The sequence below is a fragment of the Bubalus bubalis genome, chromosome 8 (genome assembly GCF_019923935.1).
Source record: "Bubalus bubalis isolate 160015118507 breed Murrah chromosome 8, NDDB_SH_1, whole genome shotgun sequence".
NCBI classification, from domain to species: Eukaryota; Metazoa; Chordata; class Mammalia; order Artiodactyla; family Bovidae; genus Bubalus; species Bubalus bubalis.
In genome coordinates, this window is record NC_059164.1 from 97595722 (window position 1) to 97614155 (window position 18434).

General features: G+C 49.2%; 2 protein-coding genes and 1 long non-coding RNA gene across 4 annotated transcripts in view; 2 read left to right on the forward strand and 1 right to left on the reverse strand.

Annotated features, from left to right (window-relative positions):
• AKR1B1 (aldo-keto reductase family 1 member B) lies at nt 1-18402 on the reverse strand. The gene is made up of 10 exons (XM_006042327.4): nt 18245-18402; nt 8388-8555; nt 7605-7721; nt 6423-6500; nt 5990-6112; nt 5402-5508; nt 5002-5083; nt 4384-4467; nt 2456-2538; nt 1-421 (listed from the first exon to the last, which is right to left on the reverse strand). The coding sequence occupies exons 1-10, from the start codon at nt 18308-18310 to the stop codon at nt 379-381; spliced, it is 951 nt and encodes a 316-aa protein (XP_006042389.1). The 5' UTR covers nt 18311-18402; the 3' UTR covers nt 1-378.
• On the forward strand, nt 13567-14270 carry LOC102392661 (C-type lectin domain family 4 member A-like). Its single transcript, XM_025291550.2, has one exon. The coding sequence runs from the start codon at nt 13567-13569 to the stop codon at nt 14179-14181; it is 615 nt and encodes a 204-aa protein (XP_025147335.2). The 3' UTR covers nt 14182-14270.
• LOC112586544 overlaps nt 17770-18434 on the forward strand; it is a 10897-nt gene continuing 10232 nt past the window's right edge. For both annotated transcript variants that reach the window (XR_003111045.3, XR_006552938.2), the window contains exon 1: nt 17770-18015. This is a non-coding gene — a long non-coding RNA (uncharacterized LOC112586544). The remainder of the gene's footprint in view (nt 18016-18434) is intronic.

Here is an 18434-nt window from a genome sequence, read left to right on the forward strand (position 1 = left end):
TCAAACTCATAAGAGCACTTTTTATTTGAGGCAAAGAAAAGTCTAGCTGAAAGGATTACAGTTCCAAGCAATCAAAACCCCACTGTTAGAGGCACTATTCTGATTTTGTGAATTCAATTTAGAAAAGAGTATTTGGGTTGCCTCTTCCCCAGATCCACAGACTAGAAGGGCAAAGGAAAACTGAAGAGACTTCTACTCATCTACTGATTCTGCTCTTTGGACCCGACACCAAGCTGGCCGAGCCCTCGCTGGTTTGTCTAGAAGTCGCTGACCCACCACTGAGGGACACGGGCCAAATTACGCTACACACAAGAAAAGTGAGGTGGGAGATGGCAGGTCACCTGGGCAAGGGCAGGCACCCGCAGCTTCAAAACTCCTTCAAAACTCCTCGTGAAAGGGGTAATCCCTGTGGGAGGCACAGCTGTCAGGAGGAAATAGGAACACATTAGCCTTTCCTGGCTGAGATTGCTACCGTAACCAATTTCAAATAGAAATGATGTCTTGAGTATTGTACATTAACGCATATACACGGAATCTAGAAAAATGGTACTGATGAACCTGGTAGAAAATGGATTTGTGGGTACAGCGGAGGAAAGTGAGAGTGGAACAAACGGAGAAAGTAGCACTGGCATATACACACACACACACACACACACACACACACACACACTATCATGTGTAAAACAAAAAGTCAGTGGGAAGTTGCTAAATAACACAGGGAGCCCAGCCTGGCGCTCTGTGATGACCTGGAGGGGTGGGGTTGGGGGAGGGCAGGGAGCCTCGAGGGAAGGGATATATATACATACAAAACTATGACTGATTCTTATTGGCGTACCGCACAAACCAACACAAAATTGTAAAACAATTTTCCACCAATTAAAAAACAAAGCAGACTCACTGATACACAGAACACACATAACACAGCAAGTGCTTGGAACACAGGGGGCAAGAGGCCACTGTCATCTCCAGAAGTCTCCCAGGGCCAGTGGGAGCGGAAGTGAACAACTAAAGATTTGCTATAGGAAACACAGGGAGAGAGGACAGGCTGGACGTTGAGCTGGGGGTGGAAAGATACAAGAGTTGTTTGCCAAGGTTCACAGTCCTATGGCCTGAGTTGGAGGTATATAGTGTTGGAAAGCCTGGCTGGGAGGAGTGTGAAAGGCCTCAGGGTGAACCCTGCTTGGGGAAAACAGCTCTTTCCTAATCCATTACACATCGGTGGCCTCCAGCAGCTGCCCTGCCACACGCTGTGTCAGCAGCTGGAAGGGGAAAGGAAACTGAATGATGAGCGGTTCTCAAAGGAGAACAAGGATGGAACCTGGTGACTGATTCACTTCTCTCATCTCTCTCCTTTGCCCAAGAGATCAAACAAGACTTTAATGTCTAAAGGGTCAGTGCCATTAACACATACGGGGACCTCAGAGAGGGCCAGTGGTAAACTCGCCTGTGGCCACAGCGTGGCAGCCACACGCTCACAGGCGAGAGTTGTTAACCAAGAAGCAAACCTGGGGACACCTGCCGGAGGAGTGGGGGGACCACCAGGGGTGCCAGCTAGGAGCTGGAGAGAGAGGAAGGGCTGGAAAGACAGCTAGCACCCAGGCTGGCCTGAGCGAATGCTCAAACTCTGCTTAGGATGGTAACTACCAGAGGGGAAAGAGAAGAACGGTGAGGTCGGACAATACAAAGAGGGACAGGGCAGGTTCTTAGTCTCCATGTAAAACGGGGAGAGTCTCCTTGAAAGCAGGAAATGTGTTTTAAATTTTCCTGAGTTAATGTAGTGGAACGAAAAGGAAAAAGAAAATAAAACCAAACCCTACTTCCTTGTCGTCTCCTTCCAAACTACAAATCAGAGGGAACATAAGGAACCAGCTCATGTCTACTGGAAGGGTCCAGTGGCTCCCCTGTCAGAGCTGGGGTGCTGGTGGGCCCCGAGCACATAGTCTTCCAACCAAAACCCTGAGTCCTTATGGATAAAGAGTCACGGGGAAATTCTTCCAGGAAGGTGGGGCAGGAGCCACCTGGAATCATCTGGTTTCATATGAGCCACTTAATTTTGAAAAGGAAAAGTTAATATATCTAGATGGGTGGGACAGGGTAGGAGGGAGGGGATATATATAGACATAGCTGATTTACTTCCTTGTACAGCAGAAACTAATGTAATATTATGAAGCAACTATACCCCAGCTTAAAAAAAAAAAGGAGCTGTTTGGCCCCCAGGTTACTGCAGGTTAGGCCAACAGTGCGCAGGGCGAGGAGAGACTGGGGCAGGGCGCCGGGCATTTCCCCGGAGCTGAGTGCGGCTCAGCTGATGTGCTGTAAATGCTCCCTGCTGCACACAGAGAAGGCCAGGTAACGTGAGCAAGCCAGAGCTGCTGCATGAGCAGGACCTGGGTGGTAAGGCCTCTGGCAGTTATTCTTTCGTCTGCATCCCTCCAGGGGCTCTCCCGGCACTCACCTCACCAAGGCACAGGCCCTCCAGTCCCTGTTGTAGCTGAGCAAGGTGCTCATATCCTCCTTGTCCAGTTCAAAGTCAAAGACCTAAAAAGAAAACAAAACAGAAACCACAATCCGATAAAGCTCTGTAAAGAGCTATCCAACACAGGTAAGGGCTTCCCTGGTGACTCAGTGGCAAAGAATCTGCCTGCCCATGCAGGAGACTCAGGTTCGATCCCTGGGTCGGAAAGATCCCCCGGAGAAGGAAATGGCAACCCACTCCAGTATTCTTGTTTGGAGAATCCCATGGACAAAGGAGCCTAGTGGGCTACAGACCATGGGGTCGCAAAACAGTCAGACATGACTTAGCAACAACAAAATCCAACACAGAATATGAAAGCATATGATCAGCTCCAGGCAGGACCTCTGGTGAGATGTTGCCTGCTATGCGGATGAGCAGGAAGGTAGACTAAACTCAGAGAAAGTTTATTACATGGCCACTCAGAACGCACATGTTTTGTCTGGGTATGATATGAACGATGAAAATAGACCTTTGCCTTCCAGATCCTCCAGGCAAAATGATACTTCTTTTTTTTTCTATTTGGTTCACTTCAAAACCTCTGCCCAGGGAATTCCCTGGCAGGCCAGTGGTTAAGACTCTCTGCTTCCACTGCAGGGGGCGAGGGTTTGATCCCTAGTCAGGAAGCTAAGATCCCACATGCCATGTGGCCTGGAAGCTTAAAAATGAGGGAGGGGGACGTATGCACACCTATGGCTGATGTGTGGCAGAGACCAACACAATATTGTAAAGCAAGTATCCTCCAACTGGGCTTCCCTGATGGCTCAGATGGTAAAGAATCTGCTTGCAGTGTGGGAGACCAAGTATCAATCCCTGGGTTGGGAAGATCCCCTGGAGAAGGGCATGGCTACCCACTCCAGTATTCTTGCCTGGAAAATCCTATGGACAGAGGAATGTAGGAGGCTACTGTTCATTGGGTCCAAAGGGTCGGACACGGCTGAGCAACTAACACATCCTCCAATTAAAAGTAAATAGGTTTGAAAAATAACAAAAAGTGGGTCCTTAAAAAAAATTTTTAATGAAAATGTTTCTTTTCCAACGCTTTTAAAAAATAAAACAGGAAACAAAAAAATCCATCTCTAGCAGGGTATGTGTTTCTCATGCTATTTTACCACTTTATCTATCTCCTCCACCCTGCCCAGGCCCCAGGCGGCCAGCAGCTCGTGTTACAGACGCAGCCCCCGACCAGTGGAACAGGAGTGATCAGTCGCTCTCCCTGCAAAGAGAGTCACAGGAACCAGGGCTTGGGTGAAGACCGAGAGCTGCTTGCCTCAGGGTGAGCAGAGGCTCAGGGGCACTGGGACCCTCCTGGTGAGCTCGTCTCCTGGCCCGGCCCCCGACACTGGTGCGGGAGGCAGGCAGGTGGGCGGGAGGGGCTGTGGTGTCAGAAGGCCTCCTCGGCTCTGGCAGGTGCCCAGAGGACCGCACAGGACACCACACTGGAGCCCTGCAAGGTCTCTGCAGGCCACGGAGCTGTCAGCACAGCAGTGTTTCCTGAGTGCTTACACAGTACCAGGTGCTGTGTGCATCTTATTTCATCTTCGTGATAACCCTTGAAATAGGTTATCAATTTTACAGATGGGGAAACTGAGCCCTGATGCAAATCCGGGCAGCATCACTCAAGAGCAACATTTCTCAGGCAAATGACAAGTCCCTGAGAAGTCCCAGCACAGGTGTGTGCACATACAACGAGGCCCAGGGCCCGCCCTGGCACAGCATGCCACCCACGAGGAACCAGTGTCCTGTGTCTACAGTGGGCTTCCTGTCTGAGCGGAGATGGCGCGGGGCCCACACATGACCATCCAGAGGCCTGGTAAAAAGCTGGCCCCTCCTCCACCGAGGGGGCCCCGGGGCAACCAGCCAGGACTTACCTGGAAGTTCTCAGCAATGCGTTCAGGAGTCACTGACTTGGGGATCACGATCAGGTTCCTCTGCATGGGGAATCGGATCAGCACCTGTGCAAAGAGATGTCAAGTGCGTACATCCATCAGGAGCTCTGCACTTTCCACTCGCCCAATCTGACCCCCAGCCCGGCCCACACCGTAAGAGAGAAACCCCAGAACTTCACAGTGAGGAGACCAGCTCAGGGGTGATGCCTCATGCCCTGCAAGGAGGAAGGGAGGCGCTCAGGTCCCAACCCCCGGCCTAGCTCTCAGCCTCCGTGTCTCTCTGTATGTTACTCCCTGTCTAGGAGCTCCCGCTAGCCTTTGGGAGCACACAGCTGAGCCCTTCTGCAAGCAGAGATGGGCTTTCCTGAACAAGGGCGAGTGTGGACCCTCATAGTAGCCTTCAGAGGTAGCGGGGCAGGTCTGATCATCCCCAGCCCCATATGGTCTTCTAAGGGTCCTCTGTGCCCTTTCTACCACGCTTCAGGACCCAAGCCATACGTCTGGGGAGGGCTGACTGGGCTTGCTCCTCCAGGCTCACGGGAACCACCACAAATGCAGGACGTTCTGGGAACAGTCACGAGAGCCTGGAAACGGCCGTACCTGGGCTGCGGTTTTATTGTGCTTGTCTGCAATCACTTTGATCCTGGGGTCCTCCAGTATGGAAGGGTCCTCGGGCTTGGCCCTGGAGATAGACAGCAAGATGGTCTGCGTGAGCGACCACTGCTCAAGGCAGCCATGACCCTAATCCTAAGGCCCACTGACCTCAGAGGGCAGCCCGCCAGTCTTCTCCTGACTCAGAGCTCAGTTATCAACTCACAACCCTTTGGGGAAAAAAGGAGGCATCCTGCTACTAAAAATGCCAACCAGGAAACCCAACAGGAGGCTCCCAGGAGATCTGCTGATCACCTTGGAAGCACTCTCCTTGATGCTGGACTTTCCTTTTTCAGCCATTTCTAATCTCTGCCAACAGATAAGAGAACACAATCCCATGGAGACTCACCAGGGCCTGTCGGGAGAGCCGAGGGGACTATAGGCAGTCACCACAATGCCTTTGGAGTTGCAGTACTGGATTAACTTCTCCTGAGTGAGGTATGGGTGGCACTCGATCTGCGGATACACACAGGAGGGTTGATGCTGCCCGTGGGCACGGGCCACACCGGAAGTCCTCCCTGGCTAAGACTCCTCCCTCCAGACAGAAAGTTATGGGCAACCCGCGTCCCATCTCCTGGCTGGGCAGTGACAAGTCTTGCTTCCCAGCTAGTGTTCTTGACATTAAGGATCCTAGTCTTGTTACCATGGCCATGGGCCTCGAGGGTTTTTCTGGCTTTGGCCATTTATCAACTGACAGGTCTGAGGATGTCAATGTCTGCACACAGCTCGTCTCAAGACTCTGAGTCATCACAAGCTAGGCTCAAATCACTTTCTCTCCTGCAAGTTTCACTCAGATGTGGCACCGTCTTTTCTGAGCCATAACTCAAGCCAGCACCCAGGGATCTACCTCCCGGGTGGTGTGGATAACAAGGAAGTGCTAGCATCTGAGTGTCACAGAACAGTCTCCCATGCACACCAGCTCCCCTGCTGACATTACCTGGTTAACCGCCGGCTTGTATTTTAAGCCAGGTTTGTTTAAGATCTTCTCCACTTGGAGATGGTTGAAGTTGGAGACTCCAATAGCTTTCACCAGCCCTTCGTCCACCAGCTCTTCCATGGCCTAGAACCAAAGAGGGTCTGCTTGCTGCTGACATGTACCCAGAAGGACAAGGACCAGAAGCACCTTTTGTACCAGCCAGCTTAACAGGTCATGCCCTTATTATTCAGTGCCAGAAAGTCAGATCTTTGGGAAGACAAGAGGCATCGAGACAAAAGCCAGGACGGCTTTAATGAGGCAGGAAGAGCCACAGCAGTGACAGAATAACAATCATGGTGAAAGAAATGGTAGAGCAGGTCATTCACGCCTGGTCCCTTACGAGGAGGCCGGGGAGTCAGCAAGAAAGGGGAGGCCAAGCCAGGGGCCGCCTTACCGTCCAGGTATCCACGAAATCTTTCTCACTGGGAATCACGTTGCCGTCCTCATCCAAGGGGAAGGAGTCTTTCCCAGGCTGCGGTAAGAATCAAAAACAATCACAGACCTGCAGAGATGTGCTGGGGCAGACGCACTGTGGAAAGCAAAGTTCTAAAACAATTACTCTAAGCTGCAACAGCTGTCTGTTTGCAGAGGATAATCAAAGGCAAATTCATATCATTGGGAAAAAGAAATAGACAGCTCCTGAAGCCTCTAGACCCCTTTTCTATCAGATGGGTGGGCACTGACCATTGTGTGGAGATGGACAATTCTTGGTCAGTGAGATGAAGCCTGCCATGGACGGGGGTGTGTGGATAGCAGGGGACCCAGGGCCCATGTTCTGGCTGGACCCAAGCCTACAAAACCACCACCTCGCTGAGCCTTGCCAGCTTATTGTGAAAAAAACAAAGGATGTAAGTCAAGCCCAGATACACCACAGTGCAATAAAATAAGAGCTTCAGGGTAAAACCCACATGCTTTCACACTGGTTGATGAAGCAGAAAACTGAGCCTGTGGCTAGAATGGAGGTTAAGGATGGAATAACTCTAGAGTTCTTTTCTGTCAAGAGGTAGGTTGCCGAGGTTTATCAAGCTTCCACAGGATGTCATATGTATGGAATATGGGAAAACGCATGCATTAAGTGCAGGGTGCAGGCGTGTGTATATGTGTGTGTGTGTGTGTGTGTGCGTGTGCGTGTGTATATGTGTGCATGTGTGTGTGCGTGTGTATATATGTGTGCGCGTGTGTATATATGCGTGTGTGTGTGTATGTGTGCGTGTGTGTGTGTGTATGTGAAGGTGCCTGAAGTGGTGGGGAGTGGTGGCAGCTGATGACGCCGCCTTATGGGCAGGAGTGTCATCTTAGCTGTGTTCACTGTTGCAAAGGTTGAAATTACCCAATTACCAAATAACAAAGAGTGGTGCTCCTCCAACTCAAACGTGCACGTGAGCCACCCTTGGTTTGGGTCCGAGGGCTGGGTGGGGCCTGAGGCAGACTTCTAACAAACTCCAAGGCGAGGCCACTGCTGCTGGTCTAGGGACCGCACCTCGAGTGCAGTGGCAGGGACACACACAGAGGGTCTATCCGCTTGCAACCTGCTAACAGCAGAGGGCGATGCCACTGGCGACCCCTGAGCCCCTACCTTGAAGCCCGTGGGCCAGTGGATGAGGTAGAGGTCCAGGTAGTCCAGCTTCAAGTCGCTGAGCGTCTTCTGGCAGGCACCTTTCACCAGGTCCTTGTCGTGATACGTGCACCACAGCTGAAGCCAGGGAGGGAACACGTCTTAGCCTGCAGGCCGGGAGCCAGATGGCTCGGGGACAGGGGACTCGCTTTCTGCACCCACAACCCACAGACTTCACCATGATGCTGTCAATGGTGGGGACAGAGATTCTATTGCACACGTGAATCCTACCTTCCCAAAGGAAGGGAGGATAATCAGGTCAAGGAACCCTTTCAGGAGGACCAAACTGAAGGCACAAAATGGAATGGGCAGGTTGGCAAGCCAGCCCCAGGCCCTGAACATAGTTCCCACCAGGCTGGTCTTCGTGGGGCCAGCCTCACCCTCCCACCCGGTATCTCTTGGATACCACCAAGAGAGCTCAATCTGCAGAGGGGAACCAAGTCCTGTCCTCAGAGATAACCCTCTGGAAAGAGGATGCTAACCCAAAGCCTCAGCCTCATCAGCAAGGGGCTCCAGCCAACGAGTCCCGTGGAATGAGCATCCAACAGACAGGCGAGCCCTGGAGCCCATATGGCCTTGGGTGAGGCCTTGAGCCAACACATTTGCCCAGGAAGAACCGCCTGCTGGGTGATAACCCTAGCCATGTTCGGAGACCCCAGAGTGTGGTCTTGGCCCCTAAATGGATGCTGCCCTGGATGAACATGGACGAGAACCCTCCCTTAGGCTCCCCTGCAGGGTGGGTACCTTGCTGACGATGAAGAGGTCCTCACGCTTCACCACCTTCTCCTGCAGCTTTGCCTGGAGGGCCAAACCCACCTCGTTCTCATTCTGGTACACGTGGGCACAGTCAATGTGACGGTACCCAAGGTCAATCGCCACCTTCACAGCCTCCGTCACTTTGCCTGGAGGGGACTGAAAGAAACAGGAAATGGAACACAAGGGGATAAGACCAAAAATGAAACAAAACACAGTCTGCACACAAGCCAGGAGGAAGGGAACCCAGGCTTCTCAGTGGCTCTTGCTCCTTCAAGGCCCCCGCAAAGCCAGGCCACCCGAGGTGAGATGCCACAGTGCTTCACTTTAGGAAAATCTGACCACCCTTTACTAGCAGCACAGATCACCTTAACTAGATGGACCAAAGCCCCTCGCTTCCTTGTTTGTTCAGCATCTGTTGATTTACAAATCACTGTGGTGGTAGAGAAGACTCTTGAGAGTCCCTTGGACTGCAAGGAGATCCAACCAGTCTATCCTAAAGGATATCAGTCCTGAATATTCATTGGAAGGACTGATGCTGAAGCTGAAGCTCCAATACTTTGACCACCTGATGCAAAGAACTGACTCACTTCTGCTGGTAAAGATTGAAGGCGGGAGGAGAAGGGGACAACAGAGGATGAAATGGTTGGATGGCATCACCAACTTGATGGACATGAGTTTAAGCAAGCTCTGGGAGTTGGTGATGGACAGGAAAGCCTGGAGTGCTGCAGTCCATGGAGTCACAAAGAGTCGGACACGACTGAGCGACTTAAGTGAACTGTATAAACAAAAGCCCCCACTATCTCAATGTTAGTTCCTAAGACAATGAGGGATACCACTGCTTTCAAACAACTCAAAATACTTCAAAATCACTGTTAAATATTCATTCCAATTACTGTTTAGTTCTCGAGTTTTGTCAGTGAACGCCTATGACTTATTTTATCCTTTTACAAGTGGATTCTGGTATTGGTCATCACTTGTTTTTATGCAGTTTGGGGAGTATCAAAATCAAAAACGACTGCTGCAGGTTCAAAGGCCTGTGCTCAAATCTCGCTGTGTAGGAATCTGCTTTAAGAGGTGGAGGTGGGAGGTGGCCGCTCAAAGGCACTTAGCGGACAGAAAGGAGTTGACAGGAGGGGGAAATGGGATTCATGGAAGACCACCATATGGTTTGTGGTCAGAGCTGCATAAAGACTGAACGCTGCCCCTGCTTGGACCATGTGTGCATCTGGGTGAGCAGGAAGGCACAGAAGCACCCCGCCATCCAGCACCCAGCCCGACTGCGCACACACCATCTGCACAACACTCCTGTTTGGACCAGAGAGGTGGAAAACAAACATGTGCATGGGACCGTTGGGTGAATAGGGCGCATTCCTCCGGAGAGCTGGGGTAGAAAAAAATGAGCAGGGAACTCCCCGGGGGCCATGAGCAGCTGCAGACATCTGCTGTTTTGATATCAGCTGTTGCGAACAGAGGAAGGCGGAGGAATGCAAGATCGAGCCATGAGCTCGCCCAGATCGCTCGCCACCATGGAGGGAGCGGGGTGGGCAGACAGGCGATGCTGACCTCGGGTGTGACATCAGACATCTTCAGACGACCTGGCCATTGCCTAGGTCCCCAAAGGACCCAAGCTGTTCCTGCAGTTTTCCCCGCCCTTCACGGTGAGAAGAACAGGGCAGGGAACCTCTGCATAGCCAGAAATGCCACAGCGTCCCTGGGGCCCCCTGTCGCTGATGAGAGCAGGGCACACCCCTTCCCAGGAGAGAGAGCCAGGTGGAATATGGAGACCCAGGAAGGGGACTCCAGCATGCCATCAACTTTCTTCAGGCTTGAAGGCACCCTGGCTGGACTTTCTCTGTGGGGCCCTGAACTGTGCTGACCTAGCAGCTCACCGCCCTCAACCCCGGGCAGAGGGCAGGCATCTTTCCAAGGCCCGGCCACGCACTGCATCTGCCACGGCGACTGGTACAGGGCCCGAGATGTAATCCCAGCAGGCCCACAAGATTCCACCTTTGGACTTCAGCTGGCACTCTCAGGACACAGTTTCATTCTGCTGGCAACTCTGTGCGGGGAGCACGTGTGCCGGGAGGTGCTAGACAGAAGTGGGGTTTGAGGGGCAGATGAAGAGTGGAGGAGAGACAGCTCCGGGTCACATGCTTCATTGCCCTGGATCTGGTACTCCTGACATCCTCTAAGTCAGTGACTCCCCACCCCCAACACATTTTCTTTCCTGCTTAAGATTAAATTGGTTATTTGGTTCCTTGGGACCAAAAGAGTGCCGAGTAGAATAATCAAGGCTGCTGAACAATGGACCCAAAACTGGAAAAAAAAAAAAAAGTTCTTATGATGCTTGTATAGATGAGCCAAGGACAGAAATGACCTACAAGAGGTCACCAAGAAGCTGTGGCTCCCTGACCCTTGCCCGGACAGAGAAGACTGATTAGTTGGGAAGCATGTGCTGAGAAGCTGAGTCCAAACTGCTTTCAAAAGACAATGAGGAGCAGAAGCAAGGACTGTTGGGCATTTACGAATTAAATACGTACAAGCTGTGGCAATCCATAAGAGGACTACAGCAAACGGATACGACATGCTGGCTTCCCCTCTCCAGACACACCTTTGCAGTAATGGGAGGGAAGGCTGTCTGGGGCCTCCAGCCCTGTGTGCAGTGGGGACAACGGCTCTCACCTGTGCTGGGTGGGCCAGGGCCAGCCCGGGGACAGGCATGAGGTTACTAGGAGGCTTGTGCCAGGGCAGGTCCTGTCACAAATGGAACCTGACCCACGCGGTGTGCAGCGCACAAAGGCTCAGAGAGAAAATAACAACAGCTCCCACTTAGTACGGATCAATCTTCCTTAGTTTTAAGTGTATCATTGAATTGCATCTCCACCACAACCCTGGTTACCCGTGATCTCTGGATTAGGGAACGAAGGTGCGGAGTTTACGAAACTGGCCCGTGATTGAGCAGTGAGAAAGAGATGTCGGGGTTTGAACACTGGCACCAGGACCTGAGGGCCAGCCTTGGCTCAGAGGTCTGTCCTTGGAGGAAGGGAGACACTGGTCAGGGAGAGGACAAGTCACCCGGGCTTGGAAAACCATCCTCCGAGATGAAAATGTACTGGAATCCACAAACTTCGTTCAGTACTAATTACCCAGAACCCTCCCCCGAAGGACACTAAACTAACTTTCCTCATCACTAATGAAGCAGCCACTTTAAGATCTGGTGGGGAAAAAAAAAAAAAAGGCTCAATAAACTTGGGAATGCCAACACACGATTACACCATCTTCTCACCCCCTGGCCACACTGAAAACTGCAAACACAAGGCAGGGGTCCAGACTGAGACCTTGAAAAGAGGATAAATCATGAAAATATGTTTCTATACATCTTACAAGAAATCCACAGAAAACCAGTAGAGGAAACACCCAAGTTATAAATAGCCAAATTATACAAATCATATAGGCGAAATCATGTTTGAAACTCACTTCTGCCACCAATCTGTCCTGTGACTTGGGCACATCTGCCCATGCCCATCCCCTCAGAACTTAGAGCTCTGAGCTTGAGCAGCAACTGGACAACGTTCTAGCTGATGGTACCAAGTGACATCGCTGACGTCTCTACCTGAGACCCCCCAGTCAGTTCCACAAATTGGGCCTATTTCCTTTTCATGTAACACTCCAGGCCAGGCAGTCCCAACTCGAGTAATTACTATCTGTGTCTCTCTCTCTCCTCTCAAAACCCAATCATCTTCCGCTCTGCATGGAGCTCGTGCTGCTAGTTACCTTAATATCCCTCCCTCTATTCCCTCTGCAAGTCAGAAACAAACAAACAAACAAACAAACAACAAAAATACTCCAGCTCCAAACTTGGAGAAGGGAAATGGCAATCCATTCCAGTATTCTTGCCTGGAGAATTCCATGGACAAAGGAACCTGGCAGGCTACAAAGTCCATCAAAAACAGTATATCAGACACTGACTCCTTTGTAGTTTTAACATGCAGATGTCTGGAAACAGAGGACTGTGTTCTTTCTGACTTTTTAAAAATACTTTCTTCAGTTAGCAGGTATCACTTTTGTAATGAAGAGGGGGGATAGGAATAAAGGAAATTTCACTTTGAGGGGAAAAAAACCTGGGTAAGAAGTTTAACAGTGTGCCAATGATAAACTAGGAGCAAAAAATAGGTAACCATAACTTCTGATGTAAACTTTGATAAAGAAACAGGGCGTCAACCTCTAAGGCCTTGAAAAGTAACACATCAGAAGAACATTGTCACTGAAAAGCATTGTTTAACCTCTTCTGATTAAACCAGCTTCACTTCAGAGAAGCTCAACCTACATTAAAAAAAAAACAAAAACTAACCTTACTTTTTAATTATCGGTTTTGTTCAAAATATTAGTGATGTCATGATATAATTTTCTGCTTCTCATTGTATATAAAGCATTTCAACTACATGTATGCTCAACAGATGTTTGTGACCTAATTTCTCAAAATGTATTCCAACTTCCAGTTAATTTATTTAGAATCTTCTGGAAGATTTTGCAAACTTTTTCTGTTAAGTGGCCAGACAGAAAATATTTTAGGCCTTGTGGGCCAAACAGTCTCATCACACCTGCTCAACTCTGCTGCTGCAAAAACAATATGTAAAGGAGTGAGATGTGTTCTAATAAAACTTTGCTTATAAAAATGTGCTGCGGTTTACTAACCCCTGGGGGTTACTGGAAAAGCACACAAAGTAATGGGCATTAGGCAACAGTCCCTGTCTTGATTTGTCCTATTTACAAATAACATTCTCGTTTGCAATTCAGCACCTTAATAACCAAAAGGTGAGACTTCCTTGAGATTCAGTGGTTAAGACTCTGCTCTTCCGGGGCCTTGTTCACCGAAACTTGGTCTCTCCATGTCGCGCTCTCTCTCAAATTCTGGCTGAGTCTCCATCTGGAGCGCGGAACCCGCCATGCTTGCTAATTATGCCTGGGCTTCTAAGATCCGACCGGGGAGGCCTCAGTGTCTCCTTTCCTTCAGGAGAACGGAAGGACGTCTGCGGCCTACGGTCTCTGTTCTCAGCTAGTTGTGTGATAAGAAGTATGAGAAGTTACCATCGTGCTTGCGTTTCATTTTAAGTGGTTTTAAGGAAGAGACGGATAGGATTCTTTGACAAGAACAGAAGATCGCAGCATGACTTCAGAGGTCACTTATGCTGAAGTGAAGTTTAATAAACCCAAGTCGTCAGGTACCGAAGCAGAGCCTCCTGCAGCTCCCAAAGAGACCAAACTTCACCAAAGTGGCCATAGTTTTTCCAAGCTACTTCTTACCTCATTGCTGATACTTCTGCTACTATTAGCAATCTCATTTTTGATCGCTTTTATCTTTTTTTTTCAAAAATGTTCTTATGTTCATAAAGAAGAAAAGGCTATAAGAGAACTCACTCACACAGAATTGGAATGTGTGAAAGAAAATTCGACCCTAGAAGGGAAAGACTGGAGCTGCTGCCCAAAGAATTGGGGGCCATTTAGTTCTAACTGCTACTTTATTCCTAATGAAGCTAATTCTTGGAATGCAAGTGAGAAGGAATGCTTGAGAATGAACGCTCACCTGCTGGTGATCAACACCAAAGCTGAGCAGGATTTCGTCACCCAGAAACTGAAAACTGACTTTGCTTATTATGTGGGCCTGTCAGACAGGACGTTAACAACGGGAGAAAGACACTGGCAATGGGTTGATCAGACACCATACAACGAAAGTGCCACATTCTGGCATGAAGGTGAACCCAACAATCCTAAAGAGTGTTGAGTTATGCTAAATGCTCCTTCAAGAAAATGGGGCTGGAATGATTGTTCTTGTAATGAGTTTCACAAGTTTATTTGCAAGATGATGAAGATCTACTTATAAAATGGAACATTCTCCATGACCATGAGGTTGAATCGGTATCCTACACCATAGAGATAGCTAATATATTCTTGTTATTCATATGTCTTGTTTAAGGATCTTAATAGAACTTTCCAGAAGGTTGTGCACACATTCATTCATTTATTCATTCACGAAATTTAAGGAGAGCAAAATTTGCCACTCCCAAATGTTTTTTTGGCATGTGCATTATTTCAAGCTGAAAATATTAGTCAGTGCTAGAACTTTACTTTCCATCTTTTTGTAAATGTCATTCATAGCCTATTTTCTTTCATCTTCGAGTACCAGCAATTATTTGTATGTTATAGATTTTATGTAAGATTTGTGTCTAAAGAGTGAGATTAAAATGAAGAAGTATCCAGCTGTGTACCAATTAACAGACAGAATTGTGAAAATAATAAAACAGCTGTTATAAAGCACTAAAAAAAAAAAAAAAAAGACTCTGCTCTTCCAATAAAGGGGCACTGGTTCGATCCCTGGTCAGGGAACTAAGATCCCACATGTCATGTGATACAGCCCAAAAGCAGACAAATAGAAACCCTCCCAAAACAAAACAAAATAAAGGTATCCTGATATTGAACGTAAAGATATTCTGGAGACTGAAAGGGTTTATGCTCCAGTTTAATCAATGGACAATAAGGTCCGGGGAAACCTGAGCAAGCTGGGCCAGCTTGCCTGCCCTGTGCTTATACACGATGCCCGTATCCATCGATTTTGTACCAAGAAGTCTTCAAGTCTGCCACACTCATAGGACTCCAATAGAATAAGCATCTGGGAGAATCCAGAGAATGACAGTCTTTCACCTCAACAGAGGTGTTTTTATTGCTTGGTGCAGATAAGCCAACCTCATTTGGCTCATGTTCAATTATGCCCAAATCTACAGTTTAATAATGTAAAACATAATTTCATATGATAAAGAGCAGACTGCCGAAGAAGGATCTTTTTCGTTGCCTTATCACATGAAAACAGTCCATTTTGGCTATTTTTTTACACCAAAGCTCACAACCAGGTCTGGCCACAAACACAAACCAACAAGAAAACTGAGATTAACTTTCTCTCCAGCTGTCCTAAATTACACCACTGTCTCCACTTGGTTGTAATGGGGGTGGCCCAGGGCTGGCCCTGCGCAGGCAGGACTTATTTAAGTATCTTTGCTCTTGAAGAGCTGCAGGTGGAGGCCTGCAGGGAGATGAAGCAGGTGAACAGAAAGACAAGCTACTGGTTTAGCTCCAACTCTTCTAGCCAGGGATCCCAGGCCGGCAAGAGCTTGGCCTGAGTTCTTTCTCAGCATTTTCTCCTAAAGGAAGTGTTCGTCAACCTCAAAGAGGCAAAAACTGGTTTGTTGGGGGCAAAAACAAAAACACTTAACTTATAAAATGTTCTGTGGCCTGTCAAAGGGTCACAGGACACACACAGATGTACTGTCTATCTGTGATGTTGAATTTTCATTGGGTGGGGGACATTTAGGGGGAAATGTCTCAAAGGTTCGTGGGTGTGGGCAGAAGACGATGGAAAAGCAGAGGAGAAAACTGTCCTCCACTCCTAGGCTTGGAGTATGTAGGTAAGTTACAACGGCCATTTACATTCAAAAAGTTTCCAGCTAGTTCCACACATTTATCAGCAACAGGACACTGGTCAGCATCAGAAGTAATCTGTTTTAGCCGCTTCCTGGGAATACAATACCCGTGGCTTATTTACTGTCCACTGGGGAAGGCAAGCCTGCCAAGGGGAAATGGCCTCTAAGCCACATGGGCTTGGAGGCATAGGTGTTCTCGCAGTGGACTGAAACCGTCACCTCCAAGGAGAGGAAGGGGTAGTCTGAGGACCTTCAAAGTAACTGACTGGAGACTCCCAGAGCCCTGCCAAGGGTCCGAAGGATACAACTGAGCCACCATGATACGGAAGATGCATGGGAACCAAGAACTGCCCTCACTCCCAGGGCGTCCCCCAGTTCTCACAAAGATAAGCAAATGGTATTTGGGTCACCCCATTTTTGTCCAGCATCTGTGAAAATATATATTTTACACATACAGGGGAAAGGTATCAAACACTATTCGTATACTTCTCCTTATAAAGAAGGAAATCTACTCCAAGCCCATACTTAAACCATTTATCTCCCTGTCACCTCCCCTACCGTGCCTCTACAAGGTTCCAAACAACTTCAACTCCTCACCCACTCCCCCAAATCTGAAATTATCTTACTTCTTCATATTAATTCAACATGTTATCCTCAGGATACCTACCATTTTCCAGGCTCTGTGAGCAGTTCTGTGAATAGTTTGTGACCAAGTCAGACGCTACCCTTACACTCAACGAACTTACTGGAGTGAATGATCTAAACATACCAATTTATAGAGCTATCTTAACTAAATATACATCCTTGGGGGTAGGTTTTAAGAGCTCAAGCAAATGATAAAGCCCTAGTTTTAAATCAACTTTTACTCCTTATTTAACCCGAGAGTACTGATTTTGAAACAATGGACCTAAGGTCCCAGTTTTTGAAACCACAAACTTGTAAGGCTCAGCGAGGAGGTGGTTTTGTTCCAGTGACACGTGTCTGTCTCTGTGCTGCCTCAGAAACTGTAATTTGCCACTGCCAAGAAAGTGTCTGTTCACATCCATTCCAAGAGAATAACCTGCGACAGACCGAATTTTACTTGGTACGATGGTCATAATTCAATTACACCCTTAGAGCCACCTCTGGATTTTTGGAAGGAAACACAAGGCACATATAACTGATTCCTTTGTCCAAGAAATACTTTTCCTGGGAGGCAACTCCACGACAGTGAACGTTTACAAGATTTCAGCTGCTGATTTTAGGGTACAGATAAATACCATCTTCTGTCTCTTTCAGACCATTTCAAGGTGCCTTTAATCTCTATAATGTTTTCTTTCCTTATCTTTTCTTTCCTTAGTGTGCAAATGGCTAATGCCCAGTCCTATATTTAAAATTCCTGGAAAACCCGAATCATAGCAGTAGAATGTAATGTACAAAATACCCCAAGCTAACTTACAAACGGTTTAAAATTTGGGGGTTTTGCTTCGGCGTCCGTAACATCATTCGGTGATCCCCAACTGTCAGATACTCAAGACTACCATTTTTACTCCTAACCTTTTCCTGGGGACGCTGTGAAGAGGCTCCAGAGGTGCCGAGGTTTCAGGAGGCAGTTTTAACTACAGATGCCAGCCCTCAGTTTTGCATGGGCGGGAACCTCCCTTCACCACCCGCACCCCCGCAGATTCCTTCGTCCAGCACAGGACACTCCGAGGGGCACGCCGGCCTCCGGGAGTTCAGCGACCAGCGCGTTTGGAGACAGTGTAAATAAAAAGGTCCTAGGCACGCTCGTGCCGCCTAATTCAATTACCTGCAGACTCCAGGGTTACCTTGGGATACTTATTCCTGAGGGAGCAAAGCCGGAAACGGTTAAGGATCAACTATTGCGAAGAAAGACAAAAGGCGCGGGGGCCCGCAGGTGCGGTTAGGCAGGGACGCCGGCGCCCCACGCCCCACGCCTCTTATTTGCTCCATCTCTGGGAACGCCCCTCCTGGACCTTCATCCACCGAGCCACAGCGACGGAGACATGGGAAAATTTCCCTTCGATCGGCGCCCTCTAGTTGCCTTTCCAGCTGAGATCGGATTCCAGCGGATCGCATGCACGAGGAGTTATGGGGTCGGCCACCCCGCGAGCCGTTCTCAAGCACCCCTTCCCCACCCCACCGTAAGTCCCCCGGCCCGAGACCGAGGCGAGCGCCCCGCCCGCCTCAGCGCCCGGGCTCCCGAACCTCAGGCCCAGATCTTGCCGGTACCCGACCAGCCCGAGCGTGGCTCCCTCGAGGCCTGGTGTCCTCCGCGGGGGGCGCTGCTCAGGGTCACTCTCTGTCTCTTCCCGCCCCAGGCCGCGCCGAGCACTTAAGCGAGCCCCGGAGCACGCTCGCCAGGGTACTTACCTTCCAGGTGCCCAGCCCCAAGATAGGCATCTTGGCGCCGGTGTAGAGCACGATGTGGTTGGCCATGACTACTTGAGCTCCGCTGACCGGGATCAGAGAACCGTGCCGAGGAGGCTCAGCGCGGTTCTTTAAATAGCGGGTGAGACAGGCCGAAGGGGCGGGTATGATGGGAGTCTGGCTCGGCAAGCGC